The sequence below is a fragment of the Erinaceus europaeus genome, chromosome 4 (genome assembly GCF_950295315.1).
Source record: "Erinaceus europaeus chromosome 4, mEriEur2.1, whole genome shotgun sequence".
In the NCBI taxonomy this organism is placed as follows: Eukaryota; Metazoa; Chordata; class Mammalia; order Eulipotyphla; family Erinaceidae; genus Erinaceus; species Erinaceus europaeus.
The window spans coordinates 126,687,196-126,710,291 of NC_080165.1; the positions used below are offsets into that span (position 1 = coordinate 126,687,196).

Below are 23,096 nucleotides of genomic sequence, written 5' to 3' on the forward strand. Positions count from 1 at the left end.
CTAGATTATCAACCTTTTGATTGACTTGACAACCTTGTAATTAAAATGGAAGTGGTATTTAGCATTTTAGATTACTGGCATCTCTTATTTTAATCTAAATATAACTCACCCTATTGCTAACTTACATAGTATATAAAGCAAGAAACACAGTTTCCTTAAATAAAAAATATGTCTCTAAAATGTGAGACAAATACATTTCCCTTAAGTGAAAGTGGAAGTATTAAAGTATCTTTAGCTTATTGTCAGTTATGATCCGAAAGGCAGGAAAATGAGAATTATATGCCTTAAGAAGATAATGATTTATGTGTCTCTCCTTCATGCTCCAGAATTCCTTTTGTGCGCATCTTTCCAAACATTTCCCCATGGTGCTGTAACTACATTTTCCTCCTAGTCCAGGAATTCTATATCTTTTTCTGAATCCATTTCTGAGACTTGCACAAACATTCTAAGAGCAGGGGAACATTTTGTTTATCCTCCCTGTACTTCTAGTGTCTAAATAAACCAGAGCAAGACTCACATGAGGTGAAAAGAAAGAAACAAAGTCTAGTTTTATACCCAAACTTCAACTACAAGTATACTACCATGGAAGCTTCCTCCAGTGAAGTGGGGACTGGGCTCCAATCTGAAGGACAAAGCAGGCGCACCACTCAGATAAACTCCCTTGCAGGCCCTCAAATCATGTTTCTTGATTTCACTAACTTCACTGACAACTGATTTCTGGGAGATTTTGTTTTAAGTAACTGTAAAAACTCTATTACTCAATAAAAGTCAGTAAGAAAGGTCTACTTTTGCAGCAATGCTTAGGGACCGCCCCACTCTTTCTTTGAAGGGAGGCTGGGTCAGCATACTCTGGTGCTTTAGGAAGACAGACCCTGAAATGAGTGCAGCCTAGAATGTTCCTAGCTGTGACCATGGAATGTGAGTTCATATTGACAGAGATACAGAGGTTACAAAGGCTCCTGTGCTAAATATGAACAGACATGAGCCCAAGATCAGATCAATGGGGTTTATAGTTAATGATATATATTTTTAAAGAGCTTCTTCTTGTTTTATTTATTTTAATTTTTATTTATAAAAAGGAAACACTGGGGAGATCGGGCTGTAGCGCAGTGGGTTAAGCGCAGGTGGCGCAAAGCACAAGGACCGGCATAAGGATCCCGGTTCGAACCCTGGCTCCCCACCTGCAGGGGAGTCGCTTCACAGGCGGTGAAGCAGGTCTGCAGGTGTCTATCTTTCTCTCCTCCTCTCTGTCTTTCCCTCCTCTCTCCATTTCTCTCTGTCCTATCCAACAACGACAACAACAATAATAACTACAACAATAAAACAACAAGGGCAACAAAAGGGAATAAATAAATAAAATAATAAAAAATATTTAAAAAAAGGAAACACTGGCAGAAACCATAAGATAAGAGGGGTACAACTCCACACAATTCCCACCACCAGAACTCCATATCCCACCCCCTCCCCTGATAGCTTTCCTATTCTTTATCCCTCTGGGAGTATGGACCCAGGCTCATTATGAGGTGCAGAAGGTGGAAAGGTCTAGCTTCCATAATTGCTTCCCTGCTGAACATGGGCATTGACAGGTCGATCCATGCTCCCAGCCTGCCTCTCTCTTTCCCTAGTAGGGTGAGGCTCTGGGGAAGTGTTAATGGTATTTTTATACTTTTCCCATACTTGGGAGCTTCTCTGCCATTATTCAGCTATCTTCAGTTCTGACACCATCTTCCCAGACAGTACTCCTAGCACATCTATAGGTTAGCTGTTGGGCTTAGGCAAAAATTAGTGAAGTCATGGGCCCGTTGGAATATACCTAAAATAGATTTCCTAGCTCCTTCCAACATGAAGACGCAAAATTTCATCTGCTATACTTCTACCTTTAGGTTCCATGATGCCAACCTGACTTCCCTGGGCATATGATCTCATCAGTGAGTCCTGGAACCCTCCAGCCTCCAGAGCCCTACCCCACTAGGGAAAGATAGAAACAGGCTGGAGGTATGGATTGACATGTCAATGCCTATGTCCAGTGGAGAAGCAATTAAAGGAGCCAGACCTCCCGCCTTCTGCACCCCATAAAGATTTTTGGTCCATATTCCCAGAGAGATAAATAATAGGGAAACTTCCAGTGGATGGGATGGGTTATAGAACTCTGATGATGAGAATTGTATGGAATTGTACCCCTCTTATACCACAATCCTGTCAATAATTATTAAGTCACTAATAAAAAATTATTTTTTTAAAAAAAAGGTCTATTTTTTCAGAGGTTCAAGGGGCTAGACACTGCAGCACCTGGTTAAGCGTATATTACTCTGCCAAGAGGTTCAGTTTGACTTGAACAGATTCTTGCCTACTTAATTTTTTAATTAGGGTTTGGGGGCCAGGTGGTGGTGCACCTGGTTAAGCATAAACATTTCAGTGCACAAGGACCCAGGTTCAAGCCCCTGACCCCCACCTTCAGGGGGGAAGCTTCATGAAGTGGTGAAGCAGGGCTGCAGGTGTCACTCTATCTCTCCTTCTCCCCTCTCAATTTCTCTCTGTCTCTATCCAAACATAAAAATAAAGAAAATGTTTTAAAATAGGTTTTTAATCTTCACCATCACTTCTGATCCTAGTAAGCCTGTCACAGCAGGCTTAAAAAAAGAAAATAATTGGGGGCCGAGTGGTGGCGTAGAGGGTTAAATGCACATGGCGCGAAGCACAAGAACTGGTGTAAGGCTCCAAGTTCAAGCCCCTGGCTCCCCACCTGCAGAGGGGTCGCTTCACAAGTGATGAAACAGGTCTTCAGGTGTCTTATATTTCTCTCCCCCTCTTTGTCTTCCCTTCCTCTCTCCATTTCTCTCTGCCCTATCCAACAACAATGACAGCAATAATAACAATAATAATAACAACAACAATGATAACAAGGGCAACTAAAGGGAAAAACAGCCTCCAGGATCAGTGGATTCATAGTGCAGGCACTGAGCCTCTGCAGTAACCCTGGAGGTAAAAAGAAAGAAAAGAATCATTATTGATCATAATGGTCTGGAAGTTCTAGAAGCACAACATCAAAGAATAAATAATTCATAAACAAATCTTCAAGCACTGTGCATTTAAAAAAACTGAAAATTTTGTTGTGAGGGAACTAGAGTAGTGTTAGAGAGGAATGGAAAATTAAATTCCCAAGCACTAAAAAGAATCTTAGCTGTCACAGAAAGGGAGGTGATTCCCAGAGGCAATACTTTGCATACTGATTAAGCAATCATGACCTATTTAGTTTGATTTGTAATGAAAAGAAAGCCTGTTATGAAAGAAAACCTGCTATGAAAAGAAAAATGCTATGTTAATGAAAGATCTTGGCATATTTTAATCTGTGGTAAGATTCATATTGGAATAAGGCCATGGTATGAATAATTACACTGCTAACAAATTATCTCCTTTATAGAAAGATAACGAATACCTGGCAGGTTAAGAGGTCTTCTATGCCTGAGGTTTAATGTCCTTGCTTTGTGCTTTGTTTTGAGAGACTTTAAAAGCACACACACAGATTCCTATACTTGCTTTTTTGTCTATATTTTGTTGCCTTTTAATGTCATCTTCAAGGAAACAGAGGACAGTGGCTATACCATGAAAAAGGCAGGGAGGTCACTGGAGGAAAATCTGAATTTCTTCTAGAGGTAGATGCAGGAACACTATAGTGAACTATTCAACCTGATGTGCTTCATTTTAATAAGTGTTCATTCCTTACTAACACATAAAACGCCCCTTTAATAACCGTCTGCCTTGGACCATAGATTCATGGAGATATGGAGATGGTTTTAAAAAGGAACTTAAACCATTCCATCTTGAGTAGTTTAATAACTATCTTAAATAAATTGAAGTAAAATGCTAAGATTCCTGGGTGTGGGGGTGGGATTTAAATTAGTCCCTGAAAATAATACCTAAGAGTAGAGCCTCATGAATACTTATTGGAAAATGTCCTCATCCCCATAAAGAATTTTGGTCTATACTCCCAGAGGGAAGCTTCTAATGGAGGGGATGGGACACAGAACTCTGATGCTGGGAAGTGTGTGGAATTGTACCCCTGTTATCTTACAATATTGTTAATCATTACTAAATCACTAATAAAAATCATAATGAAACTGCCCTCATACCTGTAATGGCTTCCGACAGAATAACACTATTATCAGAAGCCACATAAGACAAATGCAAGGCAAACCCTGATCTTTTTCTCTACTGTCTCAGCATCACGAATTAACTAGACCTATTTCTCATTAGATGAACCTTCAGCAGACTGTACCCTCAACACCAAGAGACATTCCTAGCCCTCAGGGCCTGTCACATTCTGACTAATCCTTTGGTGTTCTGCTTCAATCTCTCTTACCTCAGGAAGCCTTCCCCAAGATAATACACTTACTTCAATCTCCTGCTTTCCATCCCCATAATACACTGTAGTTTTCTTCACATTACTATTCATACTTACCCTTTAAATAGTTATTTGTAGTAACTTAAAAAGTCAATAAAATACAATAATAGAACCCTGTTATCCTGACTACATTCTAAGCACTATAACCTCAGGGAAAAAATATGTTCTATTTCCAACAACAACAACAAAGCTTGGTATTACGTATCCTACCTAACCATAAAAACAAATTTGTTTTCCAAACATGGGAATAAGACAAACCACATACAGTCACATTTTGTTTAATATTTTAGTCAAACGTATACCACATGTAGGACAGTGGTCCCAACAGGCTGGACCAGATATTGTAGATATGTTATAGATTATACAGTCTAGGCTTGTGTAAGTATAATCTATGACATTCACAATTGTTGGAGACCCCCTCTGAACTTATGATGTCTGCTACTTATTAATATATGTTTGCACTGCTGCTGTTCTATTTCCTTTGTTTAGTCATTATGAACTATGTAGTTGGGAGTCCAGCAGTAGATCAGCAGGTTAAGTGCAGAGCATAATCACCGGCGTAAGGATCCAGGTTCGAGCCCCCACTCCCCACCTGCAGGGGGGTGGAGGGGGTCACCTCACGGGCAGTGAAGCAGGTCTGCAAGTGTCTGTCTTTTTCTCCCGCTCTCTGTCTACTCTTATCTCTCTATTTCTCTCTGTCCTATCCAACAGCAATGACAACAATAATAATGACAACAACAAAGGTAACAAAAAGGGCAACAAAATGGAAAAATGGCCTCCAGAAGCAGTGGGTTTGTAGTGCAGGTACTGAGCCCCAACAATAACCCTGGAGGAAAATAAAATAAAATAAAATAAAGTAAAATAAAATATACAAGCAGTAGCTCATAGTCTCCTTTGCTCCACTCCTGCTCTCTGAGGAAAGGGTATCTGGTAAAGGTCAGGAGTTAACAAGTTAGTAAGTTAATAGGTCCATAGGCCTGAACTTGCATATGCTGACAAGAAACCAATGCCCCTCACAGAGTCTGGAATGTGCAAGGTAACTGTGGTTAGCATATTTCATATGGCACCAGAGAGTCTGAATGATGAGTGACATATAGAATAATACCCAGGAAGGGAGTCAGGCGGTAGCGCAGCAGGTTAAGCGCAGGGAATGGCATAAGAATCCTAGCTCGAGCCCCCAGCTACCTACTTGCAGGGGAGTCTCTTCACAAGCAGTGAAGCAGGTCTGTAGGTGTCTTTCTCTCTCCCTCTCTGTCTTCCCTCCTCTCTCCATTTCTCTCTGTCCTATCCAATAATGACGACAACAATAAAACAACAAGGGCAACAAAAGGGAATAAATAAATATTTTTTAAAAAATAATAATACCCAGGTGATTGAATAGTCACCACCGATATATGTACCCTTAAAAAAACACTTCAGGGAGTCGGGCTGTAGTGCAGCAGGCTAAGCGCAGGTGGCGCAAAGCACAAGGACCAGCATAAGGATCCCGGTTCGAACCCCGGCTCTCCACCTGCAGGGGAGTTGCTTCACAGGCGGTGAAGCAGGTCTGCAGGTGTCTATCTTTCTCTCCTCCATTTCTCTCTGTCCTATCCAACAACGACAACAACAATAATAACTACAATAATAAAATAACAAGGGCAACAAAAGGGAATAAATAAAAAAAAACAAAACACTTAGATGTTTCTCATAATGCTTTGATGTAATCCAGTCATAAAAACTGTGAGGTAGATCTGCTTGGGTCACACTCAGTGAAGTCCCATCATGCAGCGTCTAACTGATGTGGTCCATCAGGACTCCTCTTTCACCAGCAATGTTATCTGAGGTAATTTCTTTTTAAAAAATTTTTAAAAATATTTATTTATTTTCATTTATTTTTCCTTTTGTTGCCCTTGTTTAACATTGTTGTGGTTTTTGATGTTGTTGTTGTTGGATAGGACAGAGAGAAATGGAGAGAGGAGGAGAAGACAGAGGGGGAGAGAAAGATAGACACCTGCAGACCTGCTTCACCGCTTGTGAAACGACTCCCTTACAGGTGGGGAGCTTGAACTGGGATCCTTATGCCAATACGGTCCTTGTGCTTTGCTCCACATGTGCTTAACCCGCTGCACCACCGCCCCACTCCCTATCTGAGGTCATTTCTTTCAACCCAAGGTTCACATTGGAGCATGGAAGCCAGCACACAATGACCAAACTTCCTAATGACATATTTTCATAATGTATCCCTGCTGCTACGTAATGCACGATTATATGCCAAGAAGCTTAAAACCTCCTTTGAACTTATCTAAAGACAAATAAGAATCACTCCTCTTTTTTTCCCCATCTGTTTCCATCATATGACCCTGGCCCCTTTTCCTAGCCTTCTCAACATCACTAACTAACTGTATCTATTTACCTTGGGGAAAGCCTTCTGCAGATTGCCCCTAAGACCAAGCAAGAGACACTCTTTCATGTCTGGGCTTGGTTACATTCTGATTCATCCTTTAGAGTTCTGTTTCAACATCTCTTACCTCAGGAATCCCTTCCCTGAGACCAGACACATGCTTCAATCTCCTGCTTCACTTTTCCATAATACAAATTTTGACACATCCATTACCCAGATAGTCCCTTGGGTAACTGAACTTGAAGAGTTGAAGTTCTAGTTAATATCTATTATTGTTTTTTTAAAGGGACTGTAGTTTGCATCTGTTATTATCAATTATTGCTATAAAGAACTTTAGTTTATATCTATTAGAGTGAAAAATTATAAACATCATTGTTTGGTTTCTTTTTTTTATTTTTTTATTTTTATTTAAGAAAGGATTAATTAACAAAACCATAGGGTAGGAGGGGTACAACTCCACACAATTCCCACCGCCCAATCTCCATATCCCACCCCCTCCCCCGATAGCTTTCCCATTCTCCATCCCTCTGGGAGCATGGACCCAGGGTCATTGTGGGTTGCAGAAGGTAGAAGGTCTGGCTTCTGTAATTGCTTCCCCACTGAACATGGGCGTTGACTGGTCGGTCCATACTCCCAGTCTGCCTCTCTCTTTCCCTAGTAGGGTGGGTCTCTGGGGAAGCTGAGCTCTTATATCAGTTCACAATTGTTATTATCAGATAGGGGGAAAATGGCTAGCCTCTAGAGATAAAGTGATGGTCTCCCTGACTCCATCTGAACCTGCTCTGGGCTGTGCCCTGATATCTGTGGTTAAGCTTCTGGGTATAGAAGTATAGAAATCTATAGGATAGGTGGTGGTGGCGTGCCTGGTTAAGTGTTCACATTACAGTGCACAAGAACCCAGGTTCAAGACTCTGGTTCCCACTTGCAGGGGGAAAGCTTCATGAGTGGTGAAGCAGGGCTGCAGGTGTCTCTCTGTCTCTCTCCCTGTCTATTTCTCCACCCCCTCAATTTATTTCTGTCTCTATCCAATAATAACTACATAATTTTTTTTTTAATTTAAAAGAAATCTATAGGATTGGTGGGCTTTCACAGAGTGGGGTTGTGGTAGGCCTTCTCTTCTCCCTTTGTGGAAACTGAAAACCATCAGTAGGAAGACTTTAGATTTTGTTTACAGTTAATTGTTCTTAGAAAGGTCATCTTCACAGAGAAACAAGGCCACAGGGACTGGGAGATATTGCACTAGGTGTAGTGCACACATTACAATGCACAAGGACCCCAGTGTGAAGGTCCCCAGTTTTCACCTGCAGAGGAGAAGCCTTTTGAGTGATGGAGCAGAGCTGAAGGCAGCCCTCATTCTTTCTGTCTCTTTCTTCCTCTCCTCCTCTATCATTCTCTATAAAATAAAAAGGAAAAAAAAACCTTCTGGGCACTGGGGGAACCATCCTTCTGGTAAAGTCATCATTAACCCAGGTGACAAAAAATTAATTAATTAGAAATAAATATAAAAAAAGGAAAAAGAACAAGGTCACTGACCTCCGTTCTCAAGAACCAGGAAAGGTGTCCCTCAGCAAAACTGGAAAGAATTTCTGCCTGTTACTACTGCAACTCTTCCTACTGTAGTTTCCAGATTAATCAATTTATTAAATTTATATTAAAATAAAAGTTGCTTGTCATGCTCTTCTCATTTAGGAAACTATAAGATGATTAAAAGTTATATGCCAGCAACCAGGCCAGAGAATAACATACATATTTTCTATAATTTTACAGTGTTGAACCAGTTCTAAGTATTCCCTAGAGTAGAGGGGGTGGCCATTATATTCAAAAAATATGAGAAGTATAAACTTCTTAAATTTTAAAATTATCTTTATTTATTTTTTTATTTATAAAAAGGAAATGCTGACAAAAAGCATAGTTTCTTTTTAAATAAATATATCCTGAAATAAAACTGCCAACCATTTTGATGGAAAGTCATAATACATAGTGAATGCCAAGAACTGGGATGGAAAATCACCACCTGTTTAGAACCCTATGAAAAACAATATATTTCATAATGCTTAAAAATATATCAAAATTAAGCAGGAGGTCCTGGCTTTAAACCTTAGCTTTGCATACAGTAAAGTGAGACTCTGATATTCTCTCTCTCTCTGCTCACTCAGAAACAAATGAATCTAAATAAAAGACATTTACAAAAATGTATGATAATTGAGGGCAGGGGGTGGGTCACCCATTAAAGTGTACTTTGTGACACTTGTACTATGTGACACTACCCAGGTTCAAGTCTTTGCTCCACACCTACAGGGGAGAAGCTTCATAAGGGGTGAAGCAAAGTTATAGGGATTCCTCTTTCTCAGCCTCTATCTCTTACCTCTCTCTCTCTGCTTATCACCTGCTTCTTAAATAAACCAAAAAAAGAATAAAACAAAATGAAAATGAATAACATGTTTTCTGGGAATGACTTAAGCACCACACCCCAGCAATAATCCTGTTAGCAAATTATACATATATAAAATTGTAATATGTATATAACTGTCACGCACATGACCCACCACAACAGAGGAGTCTTTAGTGCTATAGTATCTCTCTCTCTTCCTCTCTCTCCTCTTTTCTTCTCTGTCTCTATCTCTCTTTGTATCAGAAAAATGTTGGCTCAGGGTTGTAAAGCACCAATGACAACAAGATATACATATGAGAAAACAAAAAAATCATCACCACATGAAAGTAGTTTGATGGAAAGTAACCGAAGAGTAAGGTCATATTTCTTGAAACTACTTTATTAAGCCAGTTTCACAAGCAACACATTTAATGAATATTTATATGCCTTTACTTTACATCTAGAGAAATTTAATTTCTATCTACAAGTTCCACATCACTTCTATAGGGAAAAAAAAAAACCCAAAAAGCAAACAAACAAAAAATATTAAAATGGCAGGACAGAAGCCCCAGCAGTTTTTATTTTTAATTTGGACAATGTACTTACGCAGTAGTAGTCTGCATATCATGCCAGCTTTTGCTGAAGTTCTGTTTTAATTCATTCATCAAATTCATGCCGAGTTTTTGTTTGATCTCAACCAGATGCCTTTCTTTTGCTGATAAAACTTGTCGTAAAGTTGTAATTTCGTCTTCCAGCTAAGGTAGAAAAAATCATGTGAGAAAACCTGTCAGTGCTACTAAAACGTACATATACTAAAGTTTTGGGTGCTCAAAGTAGCCTCTGCACCCTCCTATTTATATCGTTCAATACTTTGTGAGAACAAGTCCATTCTTTAGAGATGGTAGTCCAATATTTATAAACAGAATCAAATACTTGTTTTAATCATTGCAATTTTAATCACTGCCTACTGAAAAAAATTGTACAGCACAGTGTAAAGAAAATGAAAGTCACATGTAATGCAGGAAAATACAGCTTAACTTTTGTTATCAATATAATACAGCTTGACTTTTCAGAAGTTTATTTATTCATTTATGTATGTCTCTAATAATAAAATCAGAGCATCAGTCTCATGCATAGGGCATTAGATATAATTTTATTGTCATGGTCAGAGATTCACTGGTTAAAGTAAAATAATTCAGACAGAAAAAAGAAAGTGGCAAAAGGAGAGAGGGAAAGACATCACAGCACTAAAGCTTCTCCCAGTGTTGTGGGCCCTCGGTCATATCCAGGGGAGGAAAGGCACTTTGCCAGGAAAGCTATCTTGCTAGCCCAATACATAAATATTTTTAAAGAAAAAAATTTATTTTAAACAGCTTCTTCTTCTTCTCCTTCTCCTTCTCCTTCTCCTTCTCCTTCTTCTTCTTCTTCTTCTTCTTCTTCTTCTTCTTCTTCTTCTTCTTCTTCTTCTTCTTCTTCCTCCTCTTCCTTCTCCTCCCCTTCTTCCCCCTCCTCCTTCTTTTTGCCTCCAGGGTTATTGCTGGGGCTTGGTACCTGCACTATGAATCCACTGCCCCTGGAGGCTATTTTTACCCTTTTGTTGCCCTTGTTGTTTACTGTTGTTGTTATTATTGTTGCCATTGCTATCATTGGATAGGACAGAGAGAAATCAAGAGAAGGGGTAAGGCAGAGAGAGAGAGAGAGAGAGAGAGAAAGATAGACACCTGCAGACTTGCTTCACAGCTTCTTTCTACAAGTTGCTATTAACAGAGGCTGGGTGGCAGCATATCTAGTTAAGTGCACACATTACAGTGTGTGAAGGCCCAGTTTCAAAGCCCCTGGTCCTCACCTGCAGGGGGAAAGTTTCACGAGTGATGAAGCAGTGCTTTAGGTGTCTCTCTGTCTCTCTCCCTCTTTATCTCCCCCACCCCTTTCAATTTTGTTTTTATGGTTAGGTAGGATACTTAATATCCAGATTATTTGCTGTTGTTGGAAATAGAACATATTTATATTTATAACATATTTATATATTTATTCCCTGAGGTTATAGTGCTTACAATGCAGTCAGGATAACAGAGTTCTATTATTGTATTTCACTAACTTTATATAAGTGGTGTGAAGAAAACTACAGTGTATTATGGGGATATAAAGCAGGAGGCAGAAGTATGCGCATGGTCTCAGGGAAGGATTCCTGAGGTAAGAGAGACTCACCACAATGTCTGTCTCTAGTCAATACAAAATAAATATTTTTTTAAAAAGGAGTCGCTATTGGCGCTATTTCTTTTTTGATAAGTCCACATAGCTACATTAGTATAGACACGGAATGGACATTGTGGTTCTATCAAGCTACTGCCTTTCTGAAGGGAGGAACAAGGGACTAAAGTAATGTATCTCACATATATGAGCAATGTGTGTTATTTTGTTCTTATTCACAGCTTAATTGTGTGTAATTAACGTACAATAAACTGCATACATTAAAAATGTAGAAGTATATTTTGACATATGCATACTCGTGAAGTCACCACCACACTCAAGAGAGTGAGTATATCCATGATCCCCAAAAGTTCCTCTTCACTATCACAGATCTTTCTTTCTCTTCCTTTCTTTCTTTCCTTCTTTCTTTTTTTTTTTTCTTTCTTTCTTTCTTTCTTTCTTTCTTTCTTTCTTTCTTTCTTTCTTTTCTCCCCTTCCTTCTTTCCTTTCTCTCTTTTAAAAAATAATTTTATTATTAGATAGAGACAGAATAAAATGGAGAGGAGAGGGGGAGATAAGAGAGGGAAAGAGCCCTAGAGATAACCTGCAGCCCTGCTTCACCACTTGTGAAGCTTTCCCCCTGCAGGTGGGGTCTAGAGGCTTGAACCAGGGTCCCTATGCACTGTAATGTGTGTGCTTAACCAGGTGCATCACTGCTTGGCCCCTTACAAATCTTTCTTTTACTTGAGTCTAGTTTTCATTTTTAAAAAATTACATAAATTGAATCATACAGTATAAATTCATTCTTGCCTAACTTTGTTCATTCAACCTAATTAAGAAATTATCTTATTTAGTTTTCTTAATATTTTTTATTACATATGGAATAATGATTTACAAGATTATAAGATTACAGAAGTCTAGTTACACACTATATTCACCACCAAAAGTTCTATTCCCCAAGCCCATCCCCAATGGATAGTTCTCACACAGTCCTAAAAAACAGTTTGGTTACTTTTTTTTTTTTTCCAAATTCATTTGTTTCACTTCTCCTCCTAACTTACTTCACTACAAATAATCACTTCCAGGTCCATCCGTTTGGTCATAAAAGACACAATTTAGTCTCTTTAAATTGCAGAGGAGTATTCCATTGAGTACATATCCCAGGACTTCTCTATCTAGTTATCTGTTTATGGACATTTAGGCTGTTTCTACACCTTGAAAATTGTGAATGATGCAACTAAGAGTATACTCGTGCACATGCGTCTTCAATTAGTGTTTTCATATGCTTTGGCTATATGCCTAAGGGCAGTATTGCTGGATCATATGGTATCTCCATTTTCCTTTGTGAAACACTTCACTTAATACCAAAGATATATTTGGAGACTGAACTCCATGGACAAGGGAAGCCAAAACATGGTTAAATAAATGGTATTCCATCAAGTTGAAAAGCTCCTATACATCAAAATTCCACAAGTATAAAATGGTAACTCAGTAGTTGGAAGAAGATATTTGTACATCATGCAACTGACAAAGGGCTGATAGCAAACAAATGTAAAGAAATCATACAGCCGAGCAACAACAACAACAACAAAACTAACCTAATAATTTAAAAAGAGGGCATAGTAGATGAACAGTTTTCTAAAGAAAAATATATATATTGCCCACAGGCATATGAAAAAAGTGCCTCACTTCATTTATGATTAGAGAAATGTAAATTAAAATCACATTGCAATTCCACCTTACACCTGTAAGAATAGCCTACATGAACAACAGACCAGAAAATGACAAGGACTGAGGAGGATGTGGAGAAAAAGAAATTCTGTTGCCCAGTTGGTAGGAATGTAAACAGGTGTAGCCCCTAGGGAAAGCAGTCTAGACAATCCTCAATCAATCAGATTGTTTACAATACTGGAGATTTATCCATCTTGCCTTGACTAAAATAGGGATGTTACAATAAGACATTATGGGTTATCAGCATTGTAGCTGTTCATTAGCTCTGTCCAGAAAGAATGAAAGTCTTGAAGGAGGAAACAGAGAGAAAGGTCAAGAGTCTCAGACATAACATTGTAAATCTGAGACCACTGTGTGTTCTTGGGGAACCACAAGAACCAAAAGAAGAGGAAAGAACTGAGGGGGGGGCGCTGAAAATGAGCTTTGCTGACTTGATAATTCTGTCTGGCATTTTTTCCCTCCTCCTACTAATGTCTGGTTTTCATGAGTCATCTTATCTAGGGGTGTTGGCAGCATTTGATTATTATGTAATTGCAAACTTATGGTATTAATGCCAACACTTCACCCTTTTCAAATGCCAAATTACATTATGGACTACTAAGCCCTAAGTACTTATTAGCAAAATGAAAGTGAGAGCAGAGTGTCAGTAGCACAGAAAGACTGGATAAGGTTATTTAAAATGAAAGAGAAGAAATACACCTCATAGTATGGACGTGTAAAGACCGGAGAAAAGAGGTTAGGAAGAGCCAGTGGTATCTCTAGTGAGAATTAATATTTGAGACAAAAATAGTATTTTTCTATGTAAGCATAGAAAATACAAATATTTGTTGAAGATATAAATTCATATCAATTGTGCATAGTTATTGTACACCTCCTATGTACACAACCCACTGCACCAGCTCGGAAGAAATGGTTTCATATCCAAGGAACTTCTAAGAACACACATATTGCATAACCATAATAATACACTGGAGAAAAAAGGGTTCTTCTTTTAAAGTTCAGACTTGTTCAAGATGTAAGCCTTTGGGTGATATTAGATTAGTTTATAGCTGTCATCACAAAGACAGGTGTTCCCATTGCCAGCACATGGGAAGTACATAGCAATGCGTTGTCTCTGTGGGGAAAAGGAGTTGTGAAGGTTCAAAGCATAGCTGTATCCACACAGGGATATTGATAGCAAAAAAAAAAGTGTAGGATAAAGCAGTGGGGAGAGATTAAGTATAAACAGAAGATAACAGAAGAGTCTGAGGAAATTAAGGGGAGGAGCGGACTGAGTAGACTGAATCTCTGACATACTCCACAACTCCTATTAGCAAACAACTAAGTCCATATACACAAACACCCTGCTCTAGATTATGGACACAGCTCCTTGCCTGACTCAGTTGGCTTGTCTGTGATGTGTCCTTTTATGTGTAGGGCTCATAGACCCAATAGGATCTTCTATATACACTGAGAGGATTTGTTCAAGACCTGGGGTCTAGGCAGAATGTCTGGGGAGAGGTAAAGAAGAGAAGTTGAATTGTCTAAAAGAAGTTTAACTTGATTATGAGAACAGTGTCCTTGTTTTAATGAAACCCTGAGGTCTGAATTTGAATTGGTCTGTGATCAGAAAGACTACAAAACATATGGTTGAGCATAAAGGTTACAAGGTGCAAGGACCAGGGTTCAAGTCTCTGGTCCCCACCTGCAGAGGGAAAGTTATGTGAGTGGTAAAGCAGTGCTGCAGGTGTCTCTCTTTCTCTCTCCCTATCTCTCCCTTCCTTCTTGATTTCTCTCAGTCTCTATATGATAAATAATTAATAATTAAATATATAAATATGTTTATATTATAAAATAATGATATTTATAATTATATATTTTAGAAAGACATTTATTATAATTATATCATTATTCATTTTATTTTATAATACATTTAAATATATAATAATGAATAATGATATGATTATAATAAATAAATGCCTTTCTAAAAAAGAAAGAAAAGATTAAGCATAAAGCAGAGGTAGTCTGAAGTAGTGGGAGAAAAACAATGAAATGGAAGATGAAAAACCAGTTTAGAATCACTTTCTTTGCTTTTTACTGAGCCTGGGGCACACAGTTATGCTCACAGGCCTCTGGAAGTCACCATGCTACTTCTTCAAGACAGTAACTTCTCACTCTGAAAAAAATTAAATAAGAAACGGCATTCTGAAAGAATGAAAATTTAAATTCTGGTAACTTGACTACAGTAAATATTTTCAGTAATCATATTCAAAATAGTTCAGAAATGATGTATGTTGGAAGTTACTAATGTGATCAAATGAAACAGGAATTGCTGGAAACACTGCTACTGTTTAATGTTCATGGTGATACTCATTGACAAACAATGCCAGGACAGGATGAGAGCCCACCTAGTAGAGGAAGCCATGAATGTGCACCAGGTCTTAGTATTGACACCCTAGGTCTTAGTATTGACACCACTTGGCAACACAGTGGAGGGTCCTGGAAGAACTTCCTGAATGGTGAAACCATGTTCTGCTATCTTTCCACTCTCCCCTCCTTATCTTTTTCTCTCTCCCTCTCTTTCTTTCTCTCTTCTCACTATCTTAATAAACAACAACAACAAAAATTGAATCAAAGAGGCCAGGTGGCAGCACACCTGGTTGAGCACACGTGTTACAATGCACAAGGACCCAGGTTCAAGGCCCCAGGCCCCACCTGCAGGGGAAGCTTCAAAAGTGGTGAAGCAATGCTGCAGGTATCTCTGTCTCTCTCCCTACATGGCCTTTTCTCTAGCTTTCCAGCTGTCTCTATCCAATAAATAAAGATATAACTTTTTTTTAAAAGGAGGCTAGTTAATAGTATATCATATGTATAAGACTCCAGGCTCATTCCCCAGAAATGCATGAAAAATAAAATAAATCCAATGTCTACTTTTTACAGTGACCAAAGTAATGCATGTTCATTGTTTAACAGTCTAAAAATATAGAATGCACAATTGTTTTCTTAAAAAATAGATATTTCTTAAAAGTTGGTTTGTTAAGAGTTTGTGTCTAAACTTAAATTAGGACTACAACATTGATGAAATTAATTTTTAGTCGAATGAACAAACACCAGTTTGCAGAATTTAACTTTAAACAGTGTCCTTGACATGAACAGGTCATGAGCCAGAATTCAAGGTCTTAAGAAAACATAGAACGAGTTTTTTCTCCATTAAAGCTGACTATGATCTGCACTCTGGCATGTAATGAATGTGTTGGTTCTGTATCAGTGGCCACACAAGGATCCAGATGGAGAAGCAGACTATTTGATATGAGGCATTGCGTTTACTGGGGTAGTTTCTGTTTTCTGCAGCACTAGAGAAACAGCTGCTGTTTTACTTCACAATGAAGTTGTTTTTGGATGTGTTTTGCAAAAGCAAAACTTTTGTCTTACTATGAGTTGACATGAACACACTAGTAGAACATCAGAGTTAAGCATCTGTTGTGGACCAAGGGGTAAGAAGGTAGGATTGTTAGGGGTAGTTCTGATAAAGACAAGAGGCCTGGAGCTCCACATAGCCAGGACATGGTCAGGCTTTTTTTTTTTATGTTATCATGTATTTTCCATACCAGTGGGGAAGAACTTAAAGGTAGCACCAGGAAATAATCGACAGCTTTTGGACAGCATAAAGTAGGCATATTTATTTATTTATTTATTTACTTACTGTGGGAGAGGTTTTAAAAAGGCAATCACACCTGGGAAAATTAAGCCAATAGGAAAGACAGGTGATCTTAGTGGACCAACGGGAAGCTGGCCCCAGGTGTAAAAAAAAAAAATCAAGGATTTTAGAGAAGATGCATTGATGAGCCTTTTTTTCCCCCTCTCTTCATGGCCTTCACTGGTCTGTCCCCAAGATCTTTCTTTGCACTTTAACATTGTACAGCTTCTACTTCACATCTTTGTAACAAAGAGTTCACATTTTATATACCTGATCATGGAGTCACCTATAATTCTTTCCAAGAAGGTGCCATAAAGGACCCTCACCTCAGTAGAATACTGGTCCCTGGGAGGCTCTTCTCACATCCTCGCCTGTGTCTCCTGCAATGGGATGGTGTTCAAACCTGCGCCACAAATTTGTGGAAGACATGACAGCAAGAGGGAAACCCTCGCTTCCTACTGTGATAAGAGCTTCCAGCCTTAGGGACCAGGGATTCAGAATGAGGAGGAATGTGAATCTCTTTCCATCTTGCCCAGCTGCCTATTCCACAGGAAGTTCCTTTCACCACTGCTCTCCTATAACGTAAATGCTTCTTAGCAAAACCTTTTAGGGTTTTTGATGCTAAAAAACCAAAGGCATAAGCAGTATAATATACATCATCAGCAAGGCATCATTCTTGTGTCTAGGTCGAGATGCCCATAGTAACTTCAAAAAGATTAATTAAACCTAAATTCATCATCGCTTTCTTCTACCCCCAGAGCTGTATTCATCCACAAAAGAATATAATTTAATAAATTCAGTTACTTCTATGATTGACTTTTTTCATTACAAAAACAAGTCATTCCAAATTTTTATTGAGGCAAAGTGCTGACCTAAAGCAAAAACTACTCTTAAAAAGCAACTTGAACCTCTATCAGGGTATCAAATGGATTCTACCAAGTTTTTAAGTAATTTCTTATTGCCATGGTATTGTGCATACAGCAAAGTGCATAATTACAATAAATTTCCATTGCTGCTAATGCTGCATAATCACTCATACAGGAGTCTAACCAATAGTAGTGGACAATTAGCATTACAAAAATACCATAGTAATATTCATCATTTTTTCATATATCATATATTATTGACAAATTAAATATACAACAAAATTATAATAGAGGGCTTTTATCAAACCAATAATAACTCTAAAGGTTCAGAGGTTAAAGTAGCAAGAAGATTACTAGACATACCTGAACTAATTCTGCCTTTAACTCTTCTTTTTCCTCCTCAGAGAGCATGCTAGAGAAGTCCGCGCTGGCTACAGAGTCGTCATCTACTCCTTGCAATGGTTCACTCTCCAACAAACCTTTAGGCAAGATTGATAAAACAAAATGTAATTAAAAAAAATGAATTTTCCAATTTCTATTTCATAGCCCGGAGAACTAGTTGCACTGGCTGACCTTCCTCCTGAAAAACAAGTAAAAATCCCAGAAGAAGAAAATCTCCTAAATATGTTATGTGCTGCCATAAAACTCAAGAATAGTAAGAAGTCAAAAACCCACATAAATAAAAAATCAAGTGAAAGTGGGAAACCAAAGACATAAATAAGTTTCTTACACTTTTACATTTGCCACCAAGGTGAATTACTTTGGCTTCTACTGTCCTTTGAGAAATAAGGCACAGAGGACCAAGTCTAAGGTCACCCAAGGTGAGGAGTTTAAGGTGAGACCCTTACACAAATATGAGAATCCTCACGGGACTAGACTCTAAGAAGAAAGTGAACTGGAAATAAACATGCCAACTTTCTATAGGGATCTTCAAGAGAAACTGCCTATCTACACTTAAGAGTTGAAAGAACAAAGCAAAAGATCTTCCCCTGAGAATTATAATCCCAATTTACAAATGTACTTTCCACCAAGTGTCTACTATTTACGTAGTCTGCAACAACCTTGAGCTAAGAATTTAGATTATGAAGACCTTTACACAGTAAGTTGTAGACTGATTCCATCATAGTACCTGATGTACCACTGTCCACCCCTAGAACTGTGTTCTTTTATGCCTGTTCTGAGAAATAACGCTCTACTCTAATAGGGCTATTTTCTACATGCCCAAACCCTTCATAGTGAGGGCCTCCTGACAACATCAGCAAAGTGTCAGAACTCAAGGTTCTATGTAAATCATATGACCAGGTCAGGTGGTGAGGCGTCTGGTAGAATGCATGTGTTATACTATACAGGGACCCCTGTTCAAGCCAAGGATCTCCACCTGCAGAGAAGAAGTGGTGAAGCTGTGTTGTAGGTTTGTTTCCTTCTCCCTCTATACTTTCCTCCTCTCAATTTCTGTCTCTATACAAAATAAATAAGAAAAATAACAAAACATGAATCATTGAATTGTATGCAGCAGTTAAGGGTTTTGTGTCTCCAAGTTGATAATGGGGGTCACTTAGGAGAGGAAGCCAAAGATGTAAAACAAATTTTGCATAGCTGAGGGAAAAACCAGCCAGTTTAGGAATATGAATCCCTGACCTTATCCTTTTATTTTCCAAATTCAGTTTTAATATACTAAATAGTGGCAGAGAACTGAGAGCTAAGTTCATCCTAATAACCCAATTAATTTCGGGTCACCTCTTAACACAGGATCAGTCAGCTCTACCTTGTTGAGGACCTGTTTTCAGCACGATGGTATAAAGGTAGACCACAGCTAGGAACAAAATGTACTAGTTGTACCTAGAGTGATGGAAGAGAAGATGCCTCTGAAAATAGTAGCCCTGGATGTCACATTCATGTATGCAAAGGTGACTGACTACAGAAACTCAAGAAACTGCAAATGTGATACTTGATTCTCCACCAGATCCTCCTGGGAAGATCAGTCCTTTTTATGGGGACAGTTAATTTCATCTTCTTCAGATTGTTATTCTTTCAGAGATACAGCAGCTTCTACCTTCACTCACAGGCCCTCCAATTTAGATGAGCAGTACTGATTTCTCCTCATGTCCAGTTCAATCTCAGAAATATATTAAGAATTGTTATCAGGCAGTCAACAATATTCATACATTTTCCCATATTTGGGAGCTACTTTCTTCAATGATTCAGTTTTATAGTCCTTTTTTCTAGCCATGACATCATCTCCTCAGACAATAACTTGGGTCCATCTGCATGTCAGATGTCAGGCTCAGGCAAAAAACTAATAAAATCATGGGCCTTTGGAATATAACTAACATAGACCTACTAGCTATTTCCAAAATGGAGACCTCAAGTCTTTATCTGCAATATTCCAACCTTTAGGTTCATGATTCATCAACAATTTGTATGGCTTTATATGTTAACTCTTTTTCAGCCACCAGGTTCCAGATGCTAACATGATGCCAACCAGACTTCCCTGGACAGATGACCCCACCAATGTGTCCTGGAGCTCTGCTCCATCAGAGCCATGCCCAAGTAGGGAAAGAGAGAGGCAGGATGGGAGTCTGGATCAACCTGTTAACATTCATGTTCAGCGGGGAAGCAATTACAGAAGCCAGACCTTCCACCATCTGCACCCCATAATAACCTTGGGTCCATATTCCCACAGAGTTAAAGAACAGGAAAACTATCAGGGGGTGGGATAGGATATGAAGCTTTGGTGGTGGGAATTGTACCCCTCTTATCCTATGGTCTTGTCAATGTTTCCATTTTATAAATAAATAAATTTTAAAAAAAGAATTGTTATCAGGTGGTTCCTTGCTAATTTCTAATGACACCTTTTAGTCTAAAGAGAAGTTAGCTAAGGATGCCAGACCGTCAATTGCAACCAGGCAGAATGACAATCATGTCTCAAACATGTTTTAGTCTTTTTGAATCATGACAAAATATATGCTGAAATTCAGACAAAGAATCTCTCATTTTTTAATATTTATTTATTTTCCCTTTTGTTGCCCTTGTTGTTTAACATTGTTGTGGTTATTGATATCGTTGTTGGATAGGACAGAGAGAAATGGAGAGAGGAGGGGACGACAGAGAGGGGGAGAGAAAGATAGGCACCTGCAGACCTGCTTCACTGCTTGTGATGCTACTCCCCTGCAGGCGGGGAGCCAGGGCTCAAATAGGATCCTTATGCTGGTACTTGAGCTTTGCGCCACCTGCACTTAACCCGTTGCGCTACAGCCCAGCTCCCGAAGTATTGCAGTTTTACTGCCTTCAGATTAAACAGAAGTATCAACTCTCCCTGGCAAGAGTTCAGGGTGGGCTTATATCTCCCAAATTCTTCTCAGACAGGAACTGCTCAACTAATGCTTGTTGAATTCATACTCTAAACTTTAAAAAAGTAAACTACCAAGTCCTCTTGATATTCCTGTTTCCATGATGTCTGTCTATGCTTTTTAATGTTCATTGCTATGACAGTGATTTAGGCTTTTCTCACTACACAGATACTAAAATCTTGTTTTATCTCTTGCTTGTACTTTCATTCCTCACTACCAAGTCTACACAACATTCAAATTAATATTTTGAACACATTATTTTCATTATGTCAAAATGCAGTTCACAGTTCCCATTGAATGGAATCACTTCCAGCCTAAATTTGGAAAACCTTATACTAGCACTCAAAGTTTTTTGTGGTTGACTACACATGATGATGCCAATTAATTTTCTTCTGATTTTCTTACTTAAGTCTCAAAAATAGACTGTCTTATGCAGAGTCCTGCAATAATAATTTACTCCTATGCTTTTGGTACTACCCCATCATGCTTAAAATCACCTGTCTTTTCTTCCTCCAAATCTTCCATTCCCTTCTAAGAAACTACCAAGATGCCAAAGATAATAAAATAACAAGTAACATGCTGGAGTTGGGTAGTGGTAATGAGCAAACATATTAACATACACCAGGACCCAGACTCAAGGCCCTGGTCTCCACATATGGGAGGAAACTTTATGCTTAGTGGAACTTTGCTACAAGTGTTTCTCCCCTCTTGTTCTCCCTTCTTGTTTCTCTCTCACTGTCTCTCATCCTCTATCAAAAACAGAAAGAAAAACGGTCACCAGAAAATACAACGTTGTGTAGGTACTGAGCCTTACACACAATCTGGTGGGGAGAAAGAAAGATGTCATATGCTATGTGCTTTAGCTTGATCTAAAATGTGAACTTATTTGCTTTTGCTATGCTTCTGTATACATTACTATTTGAAACTGCTAAATACTGTATATAGCACAAGTTTGCTTACAATCTCCATTATAAATAACAGTAAGACTTTTACACCACATATTACTATAGTCATAGTTAAATAAACAGATATAGAAAATATTTCAGACTCTGTCCTTTAAGTTTGATAACCTTCTTAAAAGCATGAGTAACTGTTATTAACGGCACTGGTTGTTTGTTTTCTTTAATTGCCACTGGGGTATTGCTGGGGCTCATTGCCAGCTCTAAGCATCCACTGCTCCTGGCAGTCATATATGTATATATATATATATATATATTTCCTTTTGTTGCCCTTGTTTTTTTATTGTTGTAGTTCTTAATGTCGTTGTTGTTGGATAGGACAGAGAGAAATCGAAAGAGGAGGGGAAGACAGAGGAGGAAAGATAGACACCTGCAGACCTGCTTCACTGCTTATGAAGCACCTCCCCTGCAGGTGGGGAGCCAGGGGCTCGAACCAGGATCCTTATGCCGGTCCTTGTGCTTTGCGTTACCTGCGCTTAACCCGCTAAGGTACAGCCCAACTCCCATATTTTTCTTTCTATTTAACTTGATATGACAGAGAGAAATTGAGAGGGGAGAGCAAGATAGATAGATGGGTGGAGAGGGAGAGGGAGGGAAAAGGAGAGGGAGAGAGAGAGAGACACCTGCACAACAGCTTCAGTGCTCATGAAGCATCCCCCCATAGGTAGGGAGCAGGGGCTCAAACCTGAATCCTTCCACATGGTTTTGTGTGCGCTCATCCAAATGCATCACTAGCAGGCCCCTAATAGCATTCTTTAACAAAACTTTGGTTTCATTTGATAATGTAGCTTTAAAAAGCTATATCTGGAACACTCAGCCTGAGAGTAGACTGATAAGTAAATAAAGGTTTTAAGTTTTTATCTGACAATAGTTTTGAGATTGTAGCAGATTAAGTTAAATTATTTTAATTTTTTTTTTATTAATGCCATTCCTACCAACAAAAGTCTGTGTCCCATCCCCCCCCCCCAACCCCCAGTGTTAATAAGTTAAATTCTTATACTCTACATTTCTTGTTGCCTTTGCTGCTAGGGCTTCACTACTCTGGGCTGACTTTTCAAGATTGTCTTTGAGAGACAAAAAACAAACAAAAAACCAGATACCACAGTAGTACAGCTGAGCTTGGCTCAAACTTGGATCCAGTATAAGACAAAGCAGGTACACTATCTACAAG

The 23,096-nt window shown here is 38.7% G+C and overlaps 2 protein-coding genes across 11 annotated transcripts in view; one reads left to right on the forward strand and one right to left on the reverse strand.

Moving 5' to 3' along the window:
* HDDC2 (HD domain containing 2) overlaps nt 1–23,096 on the forward strand; it is a 605,961-nt gene that overhangs the window by 55,916 nt on the left and 526,949 nt on the right. The window lies entirely within an intron of this gene.
* TPD52L1 (TPD52 like 1) overlaps nt 1–23,096 on the reverse strand; it is a 106,515-nt gene that overhangs the window by 23,771 nt on the left and 59,648 nt on the right. For all 10 annotated transcript variants that reach the window (XM_060190524.1, XM_060190523.1, XM_060190522.1 and 7 more), the window contains 2 exons: nt 17,980–18,095; nt 9,760–9,908 (listed from right to left, as the gene is read on the reverse strand). In XM_060190524.1, the coding sequence (XP_060046507.1) occupies nt 9,760–9,908; nt 17,980–18,095 (265 nt within the window). The remainder of the gene's footprint in view (nt 1–9,759; nt 9,909–17,979; nt 18,096–23,096) is intronic.